General features: G+C 39.7%; 2 protein-coding genes across 5 annotated transcripts in view; both read left to right on the top strand.

The window, feature by feature from the left end:
- nf1a (neurofibromin 1a) overlaps nt 1–3113 on the top strand; it is an 84908-nt gene extending 81795 nt beyond the window's left edge. For all 4 annotated transcript variants that reach the window (XM_081370962.1, XM_081370964.1, XM_081370961.1 and 1 more), the window contains one exon: nt 523–3113. In XM_081370962.1, coding sequence (XP_081227088.1) covers nt 523–665 — 143 coding nt within the window. In that variant the 3' untranslated portion in view covers nt 666–3113. The remainder of the gene's footprint in view (nt 1–522) is intronic.
- A 1125-nt stretch (nt 3114–4238) lies between these two features.
- Nucleotides 4239–22784, top strand: akap1b (A kinase (PRKA) anchor protein 1b). Its single transcript, XM_081371384.1, has 11 exons — nt 4239–4420; nt 9055–10616; nt 13225–13358; nt 13619–13745; nt 13830–13957; nt 16375–16552; nt 16633–16783; nt 19345–19412; nt 19500–19573; nt 19666–19731; nt 20124–22784. Exons 2-11 carry the CDS (start codon nt 9080–9082, stop codon nt 20184–20186), a joined length of 2526 nt encoding a protein of 841 aa, XP_081227510.1. The 5' UTR covers nt 4239–4420; nt 9055–9079; the 3' UTR covers nt 20187–22784.
- Nucleotides 22785–23203: the final 419 nt, after the last annotated feature.

Here is a 23203-nt window from a genome sequence, read left to right as displayed (position 1 = left end):
TTGGCACCACAATTCAGATTTAGCACCGAGAAGGCACCATAACCCAAGGTTAAAAGCTCTGTTAACAGCCTTAAAAGTGTGAAATGTTGAAGACATTTACCCAGTTTTAAACAGTGTGAAAAGCCTTTTATATTTTATTTCATTATAGTTGGGAAATTTGAACCTATGAGAATAGTAATGCCTTTTAAATATATTAACACAAGAACAAAAGGCACATTTTAGACGCACACTTGTGTCTCACACTTGTATCACGAACGCTCACACACGAACCCTACGTGAGACTTTCTCCTCAGTGTGATAATGTTGTGCACTGAGACACCTACTGATCAGTGTGTGTATTTACAGCCTGACTCCACGTCAAAGCATGTCTGCAAAATCTGACGCTTTAGTTATTGTTTTAAAATATATTGTTTACGTTCGATACATTTAGATGAAAATAAAAAAAATGATTGTGAATTATTGTAATTGATTCAATTTGAGGTTTTAGATTTAAGGTTGTTACATAACATCTCTCTCCTGCAGGTATCGACAAGGAGAACGTTGAGATTTCTCCCACCTCGAGTCTCTCCACCAGTGGGCGGATACGACACGGGTCAGCCAGCCAGGTACAGAAGCAGCGTAGTGCAGGCAGCTTCAAACGGCCAAGCATCAAAAAGATCGTCTGAGGAACATTTCTACCTACTCCGCGGCCATCGTTCTTCTCCACGAATCCTTTTTGCTTTCCCTCGTCCGGTTTAACAAGGTTCTTGCATTGAAGAACCGCTTGAGTGTTTGTTTTTTTGATACCAGTTGAAGCTTGCCACATACTTGCCTAAACGAACTCGTTCGGAGGATGCACTGAACTCTCCGTGTTGCACTCAACATCAAAAATGTCTTGGGACTGACCACATTGCAATGCTAAATTGAGGCGTCCACTCTTCGTTTTGCACAAACTTGAGATCATGTCCTCATCGATGTCTGAAAGAAGCACGTACATGAGAAACTGATCTGATTAACCACTACAGCAAACAGTTGACCAACCGTGTGGAGACTCGCAGGCTCATCATCTTGGCTTGGCATCCGGCCTTTTTCCATTTAGTCCCGGACCCGCCACGGGATGGACGTGCGGCCTGACTTGTCCTGATATCCACAGGCTTGAAATCTGGATCGTGATCCAGGTGTATACACAGAAAGATTATATGTGTACTATACTGTTGACGATAATAACGATCACATGTTTTGGGTTCTTATTTTATCCATTGTGTGCCTTTGTCAGGGTTTTCAGCTGTGTATAGTTTGTAAAATAGGCAAGACCTTGCTAAGGAAGGGAAAACAGGTACTAATTATGAAAACATGTCGCGGCTTTAACATTTACCATATTGTTCATATGTCGCTACGGTGTGACCATGAAATATGAGAATATCATATTGCGGCATCGAAATATTTATTCTGTAAATGTAGATAATCCTTGTCGAAAACGATTCTAGCAGAGCAACGGATGAGTATGTATCCGTATGTAGGATTTTCCCAAAATGCACAAATCAAACACGACAAATTGGCATTAATATTCATCGTCTCACAGTGGTGCAATATGTTCTTTTTTTTTTTTTTTCATTCATTCATTGAACACTATGTGTGTACAAATTGCACATGATTTAAGTGTGTGATCAGGAAATATCCGTGCACACTTTTACCTTCCCCTGTTCCCGTCTCACTAACGGCTCACATACGGCACAGAAATCCCAATCCCACCACATGCTGACATGGTAACATTGCACCAAAGACTAGTTTGCAATATTGTGAGGGGAAACTGTTGTGAACTCCATTTTGTACATTTTTACGTCTGTCTTGTCTATGTCGTATGCCTTAACATAATGATTTCTTCCATGCAGTTCTCACTAGCTTCGTAACAACGTTTGTTTTCGGCATTTAATTGAATCGTTTTCTCACTTGGCACCTAACCGGTGAATCGCAAAGTTAAACAATTGTGCCATTTAAGTTTGAATTAAGAAGCAGTTTGCAGGGCCTCACAATTTATGTAACATGGCCGTTAAAATTGAAGTGGCCGATTTTTGTGTGCAATATTTGTTTTCTGCATTTTTCAGCCATTATTATGTCGATCTGTAAATCTACAAGGAGGAAATGGTAGTGTACCTGGTGACAAACTAAAAGTACATGTGTTTGCTCTTTGAAATGCTTATTAAAGGGAAACTTGTATTACTAAATAAGGGTACCTGCCAAACGTTTGAGGACGGAATATTTATGCATAATTTTAATTTGATGTTTTTGAAAAGATTGTTTTGGAATACATGAGTACCAGATGATTCACACTTAAAACTGGGACCAAATCGATGTCATTTTTTCCATTTTATTTGTAGATTTATTTTTACATTTTTTTGTTTGTTTTACAGCCGTACTCCTGCAGATCCCAAAATTTGCATTCATCCTGACTTTTGGTTATTTTAGGGCACTAAGTCGATTTCAGATCAGTGTTTTGTTATGATCAAAAATGAAACTTGAAATGTTTATTCCTGTCGTAATGGTGAATTTCGCGCCAATCCATGTCAAATTTACACCTTTTTTTTTTATGCAAATTGAAAATATGAAGGAACATAAATTACCCAATTGAGTGTTCAAAGTGTAATATTTGCCTTTTTTGCGTCCATTACTCTGAATAACAAGAATATAACTCCTTTCTCTTGAATCTTAGATGTTGCATTGCTACTACCAATCTAAAACTGACCCAATCTGATACTTCAATACTTTAAGACAATAATGAAGGCACAGTCTTGACTGCCATGGCAGCGGTTAGACACACGGCATGCCCCTAAGCCTTTTAAATTGCATATGTAATTAAACATCATAAACAAACTTAAAAAGTGGTTTATTTTATATAATTCATGATGTGTGTTTGATGCATTTGCCAGATTTTTAATTGCATTGATCATCTATAAACAATGTATCTGTCACCTGTAAATATGTTTGTGTAAAATTGGAAGGTATATAAATACAAGTGTAAATATATGTGATATTGTATTACTTGCTTTTTTGTAAAGCGGTTAGTTGCTGTACATGTATAACATGGCAATTTAATTATACCAGTGTTCGTAATAAAAGTTTCCCTCAACCCTGTTACTGTCCTGTTCAATGTGAAATCTTTGTTAGTTCTCTCTGGGTTTTATTAAAGGCCAAAAAAAAAAAAATTAAATGGCAAAAATATATACCTGCATCAGATGATTTTTATCATATTGGAAACCTGAAATCTGTGTGATCACCAAAAGTTTTGGTAATTTGAAGTTTTGGCGGTTGAAAAATGTAAATATTAACTATAACCTAACTTTTAGGGCAATGTAATGAAATCTAAATGCAGAAAATAATCTGTGGCTCATTAATAAATATGAGTACAGTTCTACAATCTCTTATTTCTAATGGTAAATGAGCTAACGGTTTGGTTTTGTAATATTTATAGTCATTCTAAATAAATGGAAAAACAAAAGTATAACACGACCAAAAACATCTGTTGCATTTGATTCAAAATAACAGTTAAAAAACAATTCTGTTAATACAAATAAATGCAAATACCTATGAGACAATTTGGTGGCTCAAAAACATTTGGGTGGATCCAAAACTTTTGACTTTGGAATCTGCTAATTATCAATTGTAAAATAATATGTATAGATCATTTACAGATGCATTAAGGGAAATAACAAATAACATGGCAATTTTTTTCCACATGGTTTTTTAATTTATTTTAAAATACATTTATTTTAAGTACTGTACAAGTTTAAAACTGTGACAACCTTTTTGCTTTTTTTCAGGGTTTCTTAAAAAGGCTACGCCATAGTCTCTTATAAAAAAATGTTTAAACGCTTAAAAAAAAGGGGGGGTTAGTTTAAATATAGCATACTGTCTGACAGGTCACAAACAGATCACTGATCTTTCAAAATGTGCCAAGCCTCCAATATACTGAAGTGTAGGCTACCAGACATGCAGGGGCAAAGTTCAAAGTTTAGCAGCTAACTGCAGTAAAACAAAATATGTGCTGCTCTTTTTATTTCAAGTTTTACTTTAACTGAAAACATATTTTTAGTTACAATTGCTTGAATCTATTTTGAGTCTGTCTGTCACGTTCACGTCTTATTCCCTATAAATGATTAAAACCAAACGAATGTCCCCAGTAGCCTCGCGAAGTCCGAGACCACTGTAATCTCGCGACATTTCAATGCATTTACAGTGAGAGCGGACTTATCGCGAGATTTGATCAGCTGAAGCGTCTCTGTTTTTAGAGTGTGCGTTCGGACGGTCAACACGTGGGGAGGAGAGACAAGAGACACACACACATACACATACACGAAGAGGGGGGACACGTTGGGATTGTGCTGGGCCTTGAATACGTAACATTAATAATATACGGTGGCGGTGCGAGGGACGCATAAACACAGTGAGTATAAATCGCGTGTTCGGGTTTTACTTCATATGTTGATAGGTGAAGCTTATACACCGCATGAAAGAGGGAGCCCATTTTAGCCGCCTCTCTTGATTAGTCCTGCTGTCTGGTGTGCAGTGCTAATCATACAAACTGATTTTAACCATCTTACATTTAATCATCTCATCTTGACAAATGATTTCCAGCTTCATTGGCTCGACAGTGTATGTTTGACATTGCGCCAGTGCTATCACAGCTATCCAAAACGCTTTAGCTACTGCGGCTAACTGTCGCCAAATCTGAGTTCAATCCTAATGCATGGGTTAAGTCCTGCACGTCAATTAATTTCGTCTAATTAAGCAATTTTTAAACGTCATAATAATCTAGAAGACCAGGTACCATGTTGCAAAGATCAGCTTGACCACCTTCAACTGGTATGACCAGTGAAGTTATCATGTTTTGGAATACAAATGACCTGTATTTTAAAGTTAGTAAGTAGCTCGTTGACCAGGACCAAGGTTAGATGTTCCACAAACTATATTGACCATTTTAGGATAGGTTGACAAGCTGCTTGCTGATTTGTTACTGTTCCTACCAGCTAGAAACCATGATAATCTGAATTTCCCCTTGTAAATTTGTAAAGTGGATATTTGTGAGGTCAACTTCATAATGTTACTTGGAGCTGTTGTAATTTTGGTGTGGTCATTCTGCAGAATGACAGCGGAAAACACGCTCTCCTGCTTTGTTCTCTCGTCTTTTGCGCGTTAAAGTCAACTCGCACCTTCATTCAGCTGAATTATGTACCGAGCCACATGGACGAGCGCTTTCTGTGAACTCATGGATAATTCAGGGCCTCTCTGAAAGAGGACTCGGTGGAGGGTTACCCCGGTAAAATCGTTTTAAAGTCAAGATACTTGAAGCGGTCAGTACTTTAGATTGAATGGCTGCATGGGGTTGTAATTCATTCAGCGGCCTACCACGCGTACTGTAGGTCAACATCACCTCGCTAACTGGTTACGCGGGTTCTCCTTTATTTAATCACCTCGGTTATGTGTACGTTTCATTGCTGGCATAAACCGTTAAAGCTCCTGCTTTTATTTGACAAATTTCGCCCTTTAGTCCTTATAGCAGCAGCCATGGACAGTTAGCTTGACTGCTAACACACGCAGCATGCATTACAACCTCGCAGACATCTGGTTTTACGTGTTATATTTGTCTCAGCCAAGACATGAGCTTTTATGCACAATTATGTCGTGTTATATTATTGACTTTCGCTGCATTGTCAGTGCGGTGAAACGCGCACGTCACTTTTGTAGCTCTCCTGTGTAATTCTCTGCCAGTGGCCGGTGCGCGTAACGATCACCGCACGCGCTGGAGGGTTCAGAGGTTCGCTTTTGTATTCTGAATGCAGCAGCTCTAGTAAGCCGCTTACTTGCGATCAATGGGTTCGTATGTAACGTGTGGCGCGAATGACAGGCTACGGTGCCCTCTCCGTTATCTCTACACCTCCCCAAGGTCGAACAGCCACCGTGCAGCACGCGCTCGGGTCTTTTTCTACGGTCCGCTCGCGCACGCGCGCTAGGCCATGATATGACAGCGAGCGTTAACTCGGCGAGCGCTTATTTAACCTCATGGTGAAGGTGAACACGGTCTTCCTGAATCAGTTTGTCATTTACTATGCAGAAACTACAGCATGTTGCTATATTCGTTAAACGTGGCTGCTTGAAACATGCTCTCGAGACTGATAGCGCTGACAGATAGTGTAGTAGTAATAATATTGTATGAACAGACCAGCTCTCCATAGCTATTACTTTTACAGTTTCATTCAGCAGAGAATAGGAATGGAGAGTGGGTCATTGTTATTATTAATAGCCTAGTTATCTGAAATGTAGACATTTTTTGGTGAATTGGAATCTGTTTATGTGGCACTTAAAATAGGTAGGGTACAGTTGTTTTTATGTTTTATTAATAAAATGTTTTTCAATTTCAGAAGATCAAATTAAATGCTACATGAGTGTTTATCATTTAAGCAGTTTACAGATTTTGCTATCTTGTCATCGAAATATGTGATATGTAGGCTAAGACTTTTTTTGTACTTTTACAGCAGTATTAAATAAATGTGAGAATTGAACATGATGTATGAAATGGGTTGAACAATACAACAGAATGGGTGACGGCATTGTAAATTTATTTAGCTCGATTAATGCTGTTGCTCAGTAGGGGCTATCTAGTTTGGGACCAAATTTTGGTTTGTTGTGATTTATAAACTAGGCATATATGTGTGTATAGATAGATATAGATATTGATATATATAAGATGCTATTACCATTGTACTTAAACATGTCTGTAATCACCAAGTCCCTGTAATAATTAGAAATGGCCAAATTGCAAATATTTAAAACTGATTACAATAAGTTCCATTTCTTTTACACTTCTTTACATCCCCATCCCCCCCACCCCCACACACTTCTCTACCCCCAGAACCAACTTTGATTTCTTGCTGTGTATTTTGTTCACATGCTATATGCTGTAGTCCTTATTCATTGACAGTTGGAGAGGCAGTTGGCAAGGCTGTTTTTTGAAACTCTATCTGAAAGCTGAAGAGAAACAGAAACCTCTTTATCTTTGGTTACTATGTACAGCAGTTAATGGGAGGGGTTTGTATATGATGTGTTCCTCCTCTTCTTGAGACTGGGATATGCTGCTCCCATGATGGAAAGGCATGCATGAATGTCCTTTTTTAACTCTGAAAGGATGCTCCTCCCATTCAAGCAGTGAGGTAGACATGGCACGTAGCTCCCAGCAGCCTCTGAGGTTGAATGTCAGCCATGTGATATTGTCCCTGAAGTTTTTGCATGGCTGCCCAGAAGTCTTCCCTCTCTCACTGTAAAGCAGCCTGACCAAAAGTGCTGCAAACAATGCAATATAAAATGCCATCTAAGTTACACTTTTTTTTCTTTTTCTTTTTTAATTCCGGTTGATTACTTGCTTACATTATGATTGGATCTGCCTTTTGTCTTGAAGGATGCCATTTTTTTTTTTTATTGCATACTATATATTTATCAAGATATGTATAGTTCAATGCAAGATGTTTAAAGGGTGGGTGAAATGCTCATTTTCACTCAATCTCATGTTAATCTTGAGTACCTAAAGACAAAAAGTCTTTAGTTTTATTATGTTTATAAAAGAAAGATGGGCTGTACCGAGTCTTTCCGGAAAAAAATGAGCGGCTGAAGGCGGTCCGTGTGGGCGGAGCTAAAGCTGTGCTAACGCGCCGAGCTAACAACACACCGAGACATTTGAAGCAGTTTTACTCACCGCCCGGTTCCAACCACGACCACGAACCTTTATCATTGTGACTGCTCGATTCTTAAGCATTAGACGATCTGCAAATCCGTCAATCTGGGCTTTGTTTATAAAACAATCATCGTCGAAATGCAGGGAACAAACAGTCTTGCATAACCTCTGTGATGCTCTGGAAAAACAAACTCCATCCACTGGTCCCTTAACGCCGGGTTCTTTGGGAATCTGTGCAGGGTTGTCTTGCCCTGGCAACCAAAAACCCACTTCTTTGGTGACATTGACTTCCCTAAAGCCGAGCAGAGCACTTTGATGGGCGTACTGCTTTCGCTCTCTTGCTCTGGTCTACGGTTGCGCGCGCGCCGCCGCCCGCGTCCTTCCGGCACAAGTGCCCTTAGGACCGTATAAGGAAATTCCGCCCCATCTGACGTCACACATGCCCATACTCGAAAAAAACTTTCTGAAACTTGTGACAAACCGGAAGGAGCATTTTTGGCACAGAAATACTCCTTCAAACGTACAATTGAATTTTTGAAACTTTGTCCATGTTGAGCATGGGAATCCAACTCTTTAACAGTGTAAAAAACTCAGTATGCATGAAATAGCTTTTCACCCCCCCTTTAATGCCCATGCATCTTGCCTAACTGTGAGTTAGTTGTTTTCTAAATGTTACACAGACTTGTGAACAAGACAAAGGAATTAATGTTGACTAGGGTGCAATTTTCCAAGATGAGTATGAGTCACCCATTCTTTCACTTCTTCCCAAAGGCAACGCATCCTAAACCAGAAATAAAACATTTTATTACACATCTTTATTGAATGCGTTCTGATTGGTCTATCTGTGGTAAAATGTCTGCAACTGGTTTCCAGCTATAAATGCTTTGCTAGCTTAATGTCTCTCATATCACTCTGCTCTCTTCTTTAAAAAAAAAAAAAAATTATATCAATAAAATTCATGAACTCGTATCAATATTTCATGTCCATTCGTTTAAATATTTAAGTAGCTGTGTCTTTGTGGGATAATGTACAGTATTTTGGTTATTGCAAAATAAATAACTTTGCCTATTTGTGCTCCTTAAGAACTAGCTTTGACTGTGCTAATATAAAAAATATTGGTGGTTAAATTGTGGGGGCATATCTAAATACCCCTCTTTGTTTGTTTCTTTGTATTTTTTTTTTTTTTTTTTAAATGTTTATATCTTAACTTTTTGTAATAGGATTGAATGGTTCTGCTTGGTGTGTATGTCAAGTTTATGGTCTGTCCATTATATTGCAACATAATTGTCATTTGCTGTTATGTCTTGCTTTAACTCAATTTAACTACTTTTTTTTTTTTTTTTGATCTGCAGGTGTAGCTGCTAGGGTCTAGAGGAGATGCCACTGAGGTTCCGGTCCTTTGTTCCGTATACGCTTCCTGGAGTGCTAGCGCTCATAGGCTGGTGGTGGTACATCTCCCGCAAGAAAGAGCGAATCACCAGCCGGGACAGTGAGGAGGGGTCAGTTATGGGCTTGCGGACCTCCTCTGGCGAGGGCAGCAATGGGATGGTCGACAAGAGCTGCCCCGCAGCCAGCAGTACACACCGTAGAACCAGCCGTGACCGAGTCAAGGCCAAAGAGCACAGACCTGTTGAGCAGGAAGTTGTTGCGGAGATTCACATGCCAGTGCTAAAAGCCACTGCGGGAGAGGTTCTTGGCGCCCCTCCAGTTGTCTTGGCAAGTGGACAGCTAAGCGCTCCTGAGAGCGGTGCAAAATCATTGCCCCCACAAAGCCACCCAGAGACAACCAGGCAGACGACTCCTGTGTCATCTTCAACCCCAACAAAAACAGTGGAGGAGAGCCCTAATCACAAAAAACCAGAGGCCGCCACTGACAGCAAACCTTCAAATCAGTTTCCGCCAGATCTAGCAAGTGCTGCTTCAATCAAGAAGCAGGTTGAAAACCAACCACTAATTAGGCAGCGTCCCGCAGAGCTAGCCAAAGCAGAGCGACCTGAACCTGAGGGAGAGGTGGCCACTGAAACCTCGGCACCAACATGCGCTCAGAATCTGCCAGCTGACATTTCAAAAGATGAGCAGGCCTTCGTTGCGTCGTCAACGGAAGGCGATGCTGTCTTGCTGGAGACCTGCAGCCCAAAAACACCTCTGACCTCGTTCCCCAACTCCACCAGTACACCCCTCTCAGAAAGATCAACTGAGGCCCAGCACCATGAAAACGGAGACCTGGGCCTGCCGGTCGAGACCAGTCCAGACATGCAGGAGCTCCAGCGCCTCGCGGCGGGGCTGATCTCTGAGGTCATCTCGGCAGCCACCCAGGAGGTCATGGCAGTCAGCAGCTGTGAGTCGCGATACAGCAAGGGCTCTGAAGCTGCTGACTGCAGCACGCCGGCTGTAAATGGTAAGGAAGTAGAGTTGTGTGTACCTCCTGAAAGTACAGAAAGTGAAGAGTCTCGGGCGGCACTGATAGCGGAAGAGATTGTCAATGGTTGTCTGGCACCTTCGCTCTGGAAGATGCCAGAGAATGAGAAGGAAAAAGGTTTGTTGACTGTGCCGTCTGGGGAACAGTTGGAGTCAACTCCAGTTCTGGCCAAGCTGCAGGCAGAGGAAGCTCTGGTTGAAGACTCGGGATGTAGCACATGCCAATCCGAGGATGGCGTCAGCAGTGAGGACCTCCGTAGCACGGGATTTTCCTCGACAGTTTCTGAAAGCAAGGAGGACCTCATTCAAATTTCAGGGACTTGTAGGGCCTCAGAGGGTCATGGAGATGGACTACTGGAGAGTCTTGTTCTAATTGCTCCTCAGGAGTCCCCGCTTACTGCAGAAAATGTTGCTACGGTTTGCGAAGCTGCACGGTTGAATGGAACAGGCCTCAGGAATGGCGCCGCTAGCGAGGTAGAAGCTGACCAATCAGGAGGTGAGTTAAAGTTCTTAAGAATTTAAAAGAGTGAAAATTATGTCATTTACTCACCCATTTCAAGTCAATCCGAATCTTTTTCACTTTCCTCTGTGGGAGCCAAATAATACAGTGGCTCACCTACCCGAATCCATCGTAGGTGCGTCGGATGATAATACACACTTCTCAAGTTTGCATAATCACAAAATTATTTAAATAACCAACTTTAGGTCAATCAACATTCCTCAGGCTTTGTTGTGTGGAACACAATATATTTGAAAAAAATGTATTTGTCTATTAAATTAAAGTCAGTGGGGTCCATTGTTGTTTTGACCTCATTGACTTTATAATTCTATGAATAAAACAGTTGAAACATTCTTCAAAATATCATGCAATTTGTGTTTCGCAGGAGAAAAAAAATCAAACAGTTTGGAAATTATATGAGGGAGAGTAAAAGATGACAATTTTTATTTTCGGGTGAACTGTCCCTTTAGTCAAACTGAAATTAAAGGGTTATTTCACCCAAAAATGAAAATTCTGTCAGTAATTACTCGCCCTCATGTTGTTCCAACCCCGTAAGACCTTCGTTCATCTTCGGAACACAAATTAAGATATTTTTGATGAAATCTGAGCGCTGTCTCACTCCTCCTGCAGGCTTATGGACACCTTAACTTGCTGGCCCAGAAAATGTATTAAAGACATTGTTAATATAGTCCAAGTGACTCCAGTGGAGTTAAGGTGTCCATAAGCCTGTGGAGGAGTGATCCAGCACTCAGATTTCATCAAAAATATCTTAATTTGTGTTCCGAAGATGAACGAAACACTTAGGGGGTTGGAACAACATGAGGGTGAGTAATTACTGACAGAATTTTCATTTTTGGGTGAACTAACCCTTTAAATTCACAATATTGAATTCCGTTAATTTCAGTGGTCTAAAAGCATCTCTCTGTATTGCACACTTCATATGAACTCCATCTTGGGAGATTGTTTGATTGTGCTTTACTTAATAGTTTGGGATTTGATACACTTATCGTGCATTAATGCAAAGCGATCTGTTTGCTTTTTCCCCATGGCTCATGTTGTGTAGTGTCAAACGTTTTTGCTGGTGCAAATCTAACTTTCCACAAAGGTTTTGAATTTCCATCAAAAGGAATTGGAATCATTTACTAACGTGCTCACGATTTTCAATTGGCTTTGTTTTTGTGTTTAAATCCAACCAGAATCAATCCTCCTCTTCTTGACATTTGGCCAGATGTAGTAGTGCAAAAAAGCCTGAGTCAAGGGTACCTCTCAAACTGTGAATAGACTCTCTGGAAACCTCAGATGCTCAAATTCCCAAACAGTGTATGTTACATGAACACAACCACATGTGCACAGCTGTTTTTACCACTCCCTACTACAGCAACTTCCTTACATGGATATCAGCGGTGTCTTGCTTTTGTAACTTCAGAGCAGGTGTTAGAAATGGCCACTAATAGTTCTGTTATTAGTTATTCATCGGCTGTTTTTACCAGAACGTGGCTATACAGCACACTGACCATTTTGCAATGTTTGTATTTTAATGCAGAGTGAGTGTTTTTCTGTTGATTTGATGACAAGAATCACTTGTGTGGGGTGTGTGAGTGATTTGCCTGAACTGTTGTGAGGTGTTGCTGCCTCACCAGCTGCTGCTGGTGATCCTTTTGCTGCCATATTGTGACCTGAGATTGGTGTGGAGACTGGCAGCACCTGGTGTCCCAGCCCGTCCTCTCTTGAATGAAAAGAGAAAATGTAACAGACCCTTGATGCTTCTTTCCCATTAGTTAAAGCAGAGTAAATGGACAATTGTTGACGCTGTCAAAGTAGTAGGAAAAGTGTCATAAGCTTTAATGGTATCAGTCAAGAACAATAGCGGCATGGTTTTCGTCCTGAGGGAAGAGGCTGGTTGTTTTGTTTGTTAATGGTCCTCCTTGTCATCTGTTGTGTTTGTTATTGTTACCCCATGGTTACTTAGCAAACAGTGATGACCTGGCTAAGCAGGCATTTGCGTTCAGTCTGTTAAAGAATGGTCTGTTTAGACCCCCTGAATGTCATTGATTTGGGTTGCAGTAATGTTGTCGGGAGAATGTGTGGAATGGATGCCAGATTTTTCTAACTGTGCTAACAATCGGTTTTACTATATCCAGATCATCTTGGAATTAGTTGCAGGTGATTTATTGATTTCTTTAAGATGGAAGTTTTTTTTATTTTATGCATTTTAAATATTTATTTTCTACATTTTTACCTTTTATATACACACGCAATACTGTATATAATATTTCTACGATATGCAGACCACCCCAGAATTAGTTGCAGGTAATATATTGATTGGTTTATTCAGTCGGCAGAACTTTTTTTGTTTAAATGTATTTTATTAATTATGCCTTACCTTTTTATGCACGTCTTTATTTATTTATATATGTGTGTAGTATTTTTTTACCTTTTATTTATTTTAACCAATGTGATTCTTAAGGTTTTGCAAATGTTTTTGACTAAAATTGACTAAAAACTTACATTTTTCAAACATTTACTGAAATCAATGAAATGATTCTGTATGTTTATACTTTGACACATCTGACTGACATTTGTGGGTTTTTTTTTGTCATAACAGGTTCAGATGTGAATAGCATGGATTCAGTGGACAGCTGTTCCACCTTGGGGTTGGGAGACGGCCAGCCGAGTGGCAGCCAGACCTGTCAATCACAGAGCTCAGAGCTTATTGTGTGGGAGATTGAGGTGCCAAAGGTGTGTTTCCTTTATACCCTGATTCTGATTCACATTATTCTACTTCCATCAATCAAAAGTTTTTTTCTGAAACAATTTTAAGAATGAAGAAAAACTCATTGCATGTTGTCTTACACCCCTTTATCTAAATATCAAAGCACAGAGCAACTTTTGTCAACACCACGGCCTGAATGCGTAGCACGTTTATTAAAGCTAATTAACTTAACTAGTCGATCATTACGTATGAATTCATTAAAACCTGTTCTCCTCTGATTTTGTAGCATCTAGTGGGACGGCTAATCGGCAAACAAGGGAGATATGTGAGCTTCCTGAAGCAGAGCTCTGGTGCTAAGATCTATATTTCAACCCTGCCTTACACTCAAGAGTTTCAGATCTGTCATATTGAGGGTAAGTCAGTCTCTCCAAAGGGCCATGTTTTTCCAGTTCAGCCATAGCCTCTTTGAATTGTTTTTGTTCTGGTTTGCTTCGTAGGAAGCCAGCAGCAGGTAGATAAGGCGCTGGCCTTGATTGGGAAGAAGTTTAAAGACTTGGACCTGACCAACTTGTACGCCCCACCGCCCCCACCACTAACGCTGCCCTCTCTGCCCATGACTTCCTGGGTAAGATTGGCTCCTTCCCCCCACTCCTGCAGACTACATAGGCAGCTACCTTTTAAGGCAGCATTTTGACTGTCATGCAGCACTCTAACACTTTCTGTGTAAATTGTACATAGGATTTGTTGTCGTTGTGTAAATTATCACATTAAATAGACAGATCCTGTAAGACTGGATTTATGAAGGGTTTGTTCGCAGTCTGATCATGTTACTTGAATAAAATCAAACTACAGGGTGGGCCATTTATATGGATACACCGTAATAACATGGGAATGGTTGGTGATATTAAAGTCCTGTTTGTGGCACATTAGTATATGTGAGGGGGCAAACTCCTCAAGATGGGTGGTGACCATGGTGGCCATTTAGAAGTCGGCCATCTTGGATACAACTTTTGTTTTTTCAATAGGAAGAGGGCCATGTGACACATCAAACTTATTGGTAATGTCACAAGAAAAACAATGGTGTGCTTGGTTTCAACGTAACTTTATTCGTTCATGAATTATTTACAAGTTTCTGACCACTTATAAAATGTGATCTGACCCCCTTAGACTTTTATCTTTGGGGTCATCTGAAGGCAATTGTCTATGGTGTGAAGATACGAGATGTGCAGCACCTGAAACTACGGATACTGGATTAGGGATGTCCCGATACCACTTTTTCACTTCCGATACCGATACCGATGCCGCAGCTTTGGCTATTTGCCGATACCGATATCAATCCGATATTTTTATTTTATTCTTGAACTAATACTAATAATAATAAAATATAATGGAAGCACTTTGCTCAATTAGCCACATAAAAACATCTCACTCAAATGGAGAATAAATACTTCTCCAGTATATAGTCCACAACAACAGTTGATAATGAAAGACTGCCAGCCTTTATTCAAAAGACCTCGAGATATGTTTGGCATCCTGAATGAATTTAAATTAATTTGCTATATTTCAGATCAATATATTTGTTTCCTTAATTTTAATTAACTTTAACTTTATTCTCATCTGAATTATAAATAATTTATTTCTGTATAAAATAATACTACTTTTAAAAACACATTTGATTTTCTTTTTCATTCAATGTAGAATGTGTAACTTAAAAATAAACAGATTAAAGCTCTAATTTAGGATAAGAAATGAAAACCAATGCAATGATGAATGTCCAAAAGATGAGATAATTTTTGCTTTTAAACTGTGTGTGTGTGTGTGTGTGTGTGTGTGTGTGTGTGTGTGTGTGTGTGTGTGTGTGATTTTGGTTGGGTGACAGTTACAGTTTGACAAGAGTTTACAGTTTGACAAAAGCACAATGTTGTGTTTTACACAAATATAAGTAGGCTAAACACTTTTTGCAGTTTTAATGATGTCCTGTATGAAAAGGACGGAGTATGTTTTTATGTTTCCACTGTTCGATCGCGCCCGTGCCTCTCTCTCTCTGACACACACACTCCAGCATTGCAATCTTGACATCGCAGCCTGTTCATTTTGCTGCGTTCACACCAAAACGCGAATAGAGCGTCAAATTTGCGTCTATCGCGTCTAGTTCGATGCTTGAACAGTTTGAATCCATTCGCGCGTCCAAAGCGAATAGGACGCGCTGCACGCGTATAATGATAAAGTGAGCGTTTGAAGCGAAATAGACGCACGTTCAGAGCTAAGGCGGGCTACAGATTAGGTGTCCCTAAAGAACCCGCATATGCGCGTATCTAACTAATTAATGTGCACGCGAGATTTATTTATTTTTATACCGTGTATTCTCTGTGTAAATCCATGCACCGAACGTACGTTCAGTAAGTTACGAATACGTACCGTTACACCCCTAATGGGTATCGACCATAGGTATCGGATAATTTTTTTTCTCCCCTCCGATATCCGATCTAGTATTTTGGGCCAGTATCGGCACGATACCGATGCCGTGGATCGGATCGGGACATCCCTATACTGGATGCCTGTGCTGGCATTTCTCCTGCAGTGTGAAGAGTGGGAGAACAGGGTTGCATTGAAAATCCAACACAATGGGCAGCACATTGAACACATTTTATAAGTGGTCAGAAACTTGTAAATAACTCATGAACGAATAAAGTTACGTTGAAACCAAGCACACCATTGTTTTTCTTGTGACATTACCAATAAGTTTGATGTCACATGGCCCTCTTCCTATTGAAAAAAACAAAAGTTGTATCCAAGATGGCCGACTTCTAAATGGCCACCATGGTCACCACCCATCTTGAGGAGTTTGCCCCCTCACATATACTAATGTGCCACAAACAGGACTTTAATATCATTCCCACCATCATACCAACCATTCCCATGTTATTACGGTGTATCCATATAAATGGCCCACCCTGTACAACCAAACAACAAAAAAAACATCAGATAATTCCTGGATTTTGACATACTAACATAGTGCTTCAATGGATCTGCCTGGTACAGCTTCTGTTGCCCAGTGGGGTGACAGTGGAGGTGATCGTGGTGAACATTGTATCAGCCGGTCACCTGTTTGTCCAGCAACACACTCACCCTACGTACCACGCACTGCGCAGTCTGGACCAGCAGATGTTTCTGTGCTATTCACAGCCTGGCACTCCCCCATTGCCATCACCTGTTGAAGGTAAAAGGCTCCCCTTTCTCTCTTTTCACATTCCTCATTCTGCAGAGAATTACTCATTTTCTCTCTCATCTCTTTTCCAGTTGGAGTGATTTGTGCGGCCCCAGCTGTCGATGGAGCCTGGTGGCGAGCGCAGGTCATCTCCTTCTACAAAGATTCAACCGAAGTGGAAATCCGATATGTTGATTATGGAGGCTACGACAGAGTCAAAATTGACACCCTTCGACAGATCAGGTTTAATGCTAACACCCCCCCCCCCCTTTTTTTTTTCACCTCTCCCTCTCATCAATGTTCTGTTGTCAATTTAATTGCACCCTTTTGTGTGATTTAATCGCACGCTTATCATAAAATTAAGCGCACACCATTTATACATACACCATTTCGTCATAATTTGCTATATCCAGCAAAGTAAACTATTAGATTGAAGGGTGATTTTCACAAAACTGTTTTTTTTTTGCAAGCTTTTTTCAAGGTAAATTTAGGTGTCTTTCCAAAAAAGTACACCAAATAACCAAATGATATAAGGAATCCATATAATTCATAAATGTATGCACACCCAAGCCAAAGCGTTTACATAAGAAAATTGTACATTTTTTTTCCTTTTTCTTTCCAGAATTCAACAGTGTGACAGCCAAGAGCGTTTACATTTTAGACAAGTCAAGTTGCAACAAGTTACAATATTGAACAGGACCAAAAAAAAAGCCCTAAACCAACCGCCTTGACCTGACTGCATATACCTACTACAGTACACGGATCCATTCAGAATGACTAAACACAAGACAAATCAAAATATTATCCTGAATGTGTGTGGAAACAATGTACTGAATGTAGTGAAATGGTCAGTGCATAAATAGCCTACAATGTGCGATCAGTGCATCGGAGAGTGCACATACATTATTTGTTTGCGCATCAATATAGTGGACTCACGTGTGCTTACTGTACGACTCCTGTACGTCTTTACCTTGATTGCAATCCTCATCCATCAAAACTTAACTAGCAAGACGCTTTTTCCAGCCGAGGAACGTAGTTTGCATATCATCTGGCCATACAGCAGTGGGATGTTTTGACGTTCAGTCTGTATTTCACACAGCACGTTGCATGAGGGAAACACACACTGGAATGAATAATTCACTTAAAATGCAATGTGAGTCTCTGTTCTCTGTGCCATCTCTCATGTAATCAGCCGGGCCGCCTTTACATTAGCACTGTTTTGGACTGATTGTTTGAAAGAATTTGCTTACTGGATCATTCGACTGAAATCTTATTCTGGAGATTAGTTTAAAATGATCTTTTTGCAAACAGAGAAGTGAAATCAGGTTAAAGGATTAGAATAGAAATTTCCACCTATCAGCGTTATAGGCATAGAGAAATATACATATATACCACATAGGTGTTTCAATGGCCCGCCATACGTAAGCCGTCTGCCATATTGTAACTGTCAAAGCCAGTCTGTAAACATTCGGGAGCAAGTTGACTAAATCTAAATCTGCAATAGACTTGATCAGATGATTATAAACTAACACAATATAAAGCAAAGACGTCCGCTAACACGACATTAAAACGTTAACAGTTTAAAAACCTGTATGAAAACACAAACCAACACACTCACTTGTAAAAGGTTATCCCATTTCTTCAGGAATTTAAATCTGGTTTTTACAACCAGAAGCTGAGCAATGTTGTGTCATCATTGATTCTTATTGTGAGTGACGACATGCTGAACGTTGTAAGATGGCAGGCACGCAGACATGTCTGTTGGGGTCAAATGTGGATCTGCTTATACATATCTATGATTATGTTTGATATGTTTATGCCATTGTAGATGCTCAGCGTGATAAACTCCTGAACTTTGAAGATCATCTAACTGCGTGACATAAAATGACGCAATTACACATGCTTCAGTAATTTATTTGCGTTCAATTATTTTAAAGTGTTAAGGATTTTAAATTAATCGAATGCGTTACCGCATTAACGTTGACAGCCCTATTCTTAAAGTAAACAGCTGTATCATGCATTGTCCACAACACAAAATGTTATACAGAAATAATAATTACATATCAATTTAATATGTATTATTTACAAGAACACTACCGTTTAGGTGTGCTAATTTTTTTTTTTAATGTTTTGAAATGTCTCAAGGCTGCATTTATTTGATCAAAAATACAGTAAAACAGTAATATGACAATTAAAATGACTCATTTGAATACATTTTTTATTTTATTTTTTTCAATTTATTCCTGTGGTGGCAAAGCTGAATTTTCAGCATCATTACTCCAGTCTTAAGTGTCACATGATCCTTCAGAAATCATTTTAATAAGCTGGTTTGGAATCGTATGTTGAAAACGGCAGTCCTGCTTAATATTTTTGTGGAAACTGTAATGCATTTTTGCAGAATTCCCTGATTGATATAAAGTTCAAAAGAACATAATATATTTGAAATAGAAATTTTTGTAACATTTATGAATGTCTTTACTGTCACTTTTGATCAATTTAATGCATCCTTGCTGAATTAAAGTGTTTGTTTTTTTTCTGCTGACTTTTGAATGGGCGTGTATTTTAATATAGTATTAATTTATTTTCTATAGTAAAATTTGTCATGAATGTTTAGGCATAAGGTAAAATAATTTGCATGATCTATGCAGTCATGATGGCAATAGATGATATGATTGGTTGAAATTCAAGTTGCTCATGAGTCATGATCAACCTCCCACCTTTAGATGCTATTCCTATCTTTTCAGCATTTTGTTGTTTTTAATCATAGTCGTCTTCTGTGGACCCACCCAACTTTTCTTTTTCAGATCGGACTTTGTGACATTACCGTTCCAGGGAACAGAAGTGTTATTAGACAACATCGCCCCACTTCCAGGTATGCCTTGTTCTTTTAAATCTTAGAAGTTGAATTTTTCATCAGCTTATTCCAGCTGGATCTCACTGTTGTTCACGTGTTCATTAGGAGAGGATCGGTTCTCGGCAGAGGCCAATTCTGCGCTGGAGGAGATGACAAGAGGGGTTCCATTGCTGGCACAAGTGAGTCTTTAAATCATTCATTAATGGATGACATTTATGTTGATGCCGTTTACAACCAACAGATAATTTAATGGGCATTTTTCCTCATATAGGTCACCAACTACGACAATAATACAGGACTTCCTTTAGTACACATGTGGAACATGGTGGGAGAGGAGGTAAAATAACCATAACATTTTTTTTATTTACTAAAATTGTTATTAATGGGAAAGGATGTAAAATGATTTTTTTTTTTATATATATAAAAAAAAATGACTCCAATATAAAATCGACATTTACTCATCCTCTTGTTTCAAACCTGTATGTCTTCATTTCTTTTTTGCAACACAAAAGGATGTTGAGCAGAATGTCACCCTTTTAATAGTTAAACTATTGATTTGACATAGCAAAAGTGCAAAAAATTTGACATATTGAGAAACTGTCTACAGTCTCAGTTCTGTTTTTCATGTGCAATCTCACTCATTTTAAAGGGGTTTCTTTCATGCTTGGCATTTGTCTTCGATAATGAGTAGCATGAATAACATGATGATACTTGGTTCTTTTTTTGTAGCTGGTCCTGCTCAACCGCACTTTGGCAGAGCGAGGTTATGGCACCTGGGTGGACAGTTTCTGATCCTCCAGAGATCCCTCGCCCTCCTCTCCTCACTCACCTCGTGGCCCACCTGCCCCTTAATTATCCTCACTCATCATGAATATCAGCAGGTTCTGTCCTCCTCACCCACCGTGTCCACCTCCTACATGAAGTGCGCATCACTGGCTCTGGGAGTTTCCTTTTTTTTGGTTTGCTGTCCCCTCCATCCTGCCTTTTTCCATTTTCATTTTTTCCTCTCTATCCCCTTGCGTAAGAAATCAATGTACTGTATGAAAGAGAAAAAAGAGGGAGCTAAGCGTCAATGACTGAACCACCAACGAGGACTGAAGTTTTCTTGACTCTGTGCTCCTGTAAATTTAAATATTGTAACTAAATAAAGGTTAATCATGTTTTCCGTCCGATCAGACTCCTTCCAGCACAAAAAAAACAGACAGTGGATTATCATGCCGTGGATGAAAAATCTTTAGTGATAAAAAAAGTACATTTGTGAAGATAACTATGGTGCAGTTAAGACTCTGTGTTGTTGCTGCTGATGTAATCCTGAGACTTGAGACATCATGTTTGCATTTACGTTATCACGGCTTTGTCCCAGTTTCACGCTCCAGCCAGGTGGTTCTCCGTGCAGTTCAACAAGGAATAAACGACCGCAGCTCCGTGTCCTCATCTCTATGTCTGTCTGTTCAACAGTGTGGCCTTAAGAGGGTAATACTCAGCCAATTTCATGACCTCCCTCTTCCCCACACTCTGGATCTGTAGGAATCCAACTGCCTTCGGCGTCAACAGGCCTGACACTAAGCATCACTTCATTTACTTCACTGATTACAGAGTCTGTTAATCCAGGAGACGTCTGTGCCCTCCTGACCTTTGGGCCTTTTTTAGGAAAGACTACACTGAGTCTTCAGCCCTAGAGGGACACTAGAGCTTGAATGGTGCTGCAATAGATGGCAAAAGGGCCTGTACGGCTAATTCTTATCTGTGGAGACACTAAAAGAACGACTACACAAACCAGAACACTACTGCGTGATGAGGACAGCAGGGCACTTCCCTTCTGGGTGGATGAATTGCATTCAATGGGTCTGTGTGTTTTTGTATGCATGCAATTCTGCTCCAAAGCACGTCGAGTCACATGTCGCATTATCAGTGTGATGGGCTGCTTGCTTTCGCCTCACTCAAGATCAGTCTCGCAATAACGTCACGTCTAGTAGACCCATTGCCATTAATGTCTCTTTGCATTCTGTACATAACATGTTTCACGGTGTCCAATCCCAGCAACCCACCCAATTGGCTCCTAGAAGAAGCTGTCGATACACCTACCTGGCTTGGAGTAAAGCTTTTAAGCCTTATCCGTTGTTCTTTTTTATGTTGGTTTCACGTGGGATGAAATAAGGTCTGCTTTATTACTATAATTTGTTAAGCATAATGATGCAGAGATTAATATTCCCTTTTTTGTATTTTGTCATTAATCACGCTCTTTCAGTCGTTGAATGGCTTTTTGGCCAAGGCTCGCCCCTTTTTCTGCTGCTGAATTCTTGCTAATCTAATGTCGGACTTCAGAATGTCAATGGGTGTCCTTGGAGGGAACATTCCCAGGCTTTTAGCTTGGTTATGGTTTGTTTGATTGGTTTTGATTGTTAGCACTGCAGTTGTTAGTTTTTTATGCCCTTGATAAATTTTCCAGTGTCAGAAATAATAATAAAAAACTCTGCATATATTTGGCTTCTCCAGAAAAATCTGGACAAAAACAGAAATAGTTTTTTTACACTTATATTTGGAAACGATAACACACCCTGCTCACTTTAATTTAGTGGTAGTAAGCGCCAAGTAAATGTAAACTGACAGCATCGGAAAGTAACGTCGACTAAAAGAAAGCAGGTTTAGACGTTTGTGAGGGTATTTGCACAGTTTTCCAATATGCGGCGAGGTTTATCTGCAATATTTCCCTCACAACCTCGTTTCCGTACTCTCTTACGTTTATCTCAGGTATGAGCTTTTCATTTATTACCATTCTGTGTTCGAGGAGAGTTATTAGTCCAATTATATCAAAGTACTTTACCTGTGTGAACGTGCGCGGCCCATTAGGTACATGCCTGCACTACAGGTGAATGAATAAGGAACCACACCGACCTCAGAGCCGAAACGTTTCATTGGTCTGTGTTTGTTTTACGGTTTATGTATCCGGTCAAGTCCAGTTAATCTCTGCATACGCTCATATCTTTACTGACATGGCTTCCTACCACCAGTTCAAATGTCTACACCTGTATGTTCCTACCCGCTCTCGTGTAATGAAATATCACGCTATTTTAGACTTGTCCAGGTGTGTGTGTGTAAATATAAGATGTCTCACTGTAAAAACACTTGGAGCGAGTGTAGGAAGCAAAAGGGAACTTTTTTTTTCTTTCTGTCTCATCCCCACCTTCCAAAATCTGCTCATTTGTTCTCTGTTGGTAGGAATGGTTTGCAATGTTTGCTTAGCTAGATAATTAATCATTTGATTATTTAAATGAGTGTAAGAAATTCTGCATAGACATGTACAGGTCAGTTTTTGCCAGACTCACTACAAGGTTTGATTCTTTGGTTGTACAGATCTATTGAAAAAAGAGAATAAAGTTATTAAAAATATTTCCTATATTTTACATGTTGTACTTTAGTTATGAAATCACTTGTGACTTGGCTTGTAATATACTGTACCAAACAAACCAAATGTTTAAAGTCATTCAGCATATTAGAAAGATCATGTGACACTGAAGACTGGAGTAATGATGCTGAAAATTCAGTTTGCCACCACTAACCTGTAGAGGGAGTTAAATACCAAGTTATGATCATGCTTCTCTCCAAGGCTGAGTAATCCCAACAATGACATTTCCAAGAGCAAGGATGTTCTCTCAGACGTGCCAGTGTAAACACTTCTAAATAAGACTTCTTTTATCCATCCTTCAGCAGCATTAGTTGACGAATCGTCTCTTCCATTTGCTACACTGCTGAATTGGAGAGAGTCCTTTAGGTAACAACTCATGACTTGGTCTTTTTTAATTTGTCTT

Source organism: Scardinius erythrophthalmus, assembly GCF_964197995.2.
Source record: "Scardinius erythrophthalmus genome assembly, chromosome: 7".
Taxonomy (NCBI): Eukaryota; Metazoa; Chordata; class Actinopteri; order Cypriniformes; family Leuciscidae; genus Scardinius; species Scardinius erythrophthalmus.
The sequence above is the reverse complement of the archived record's forward strand: the minus strand, read 5'-3'. Positions and strand labels throughout refer to the sequence as shown.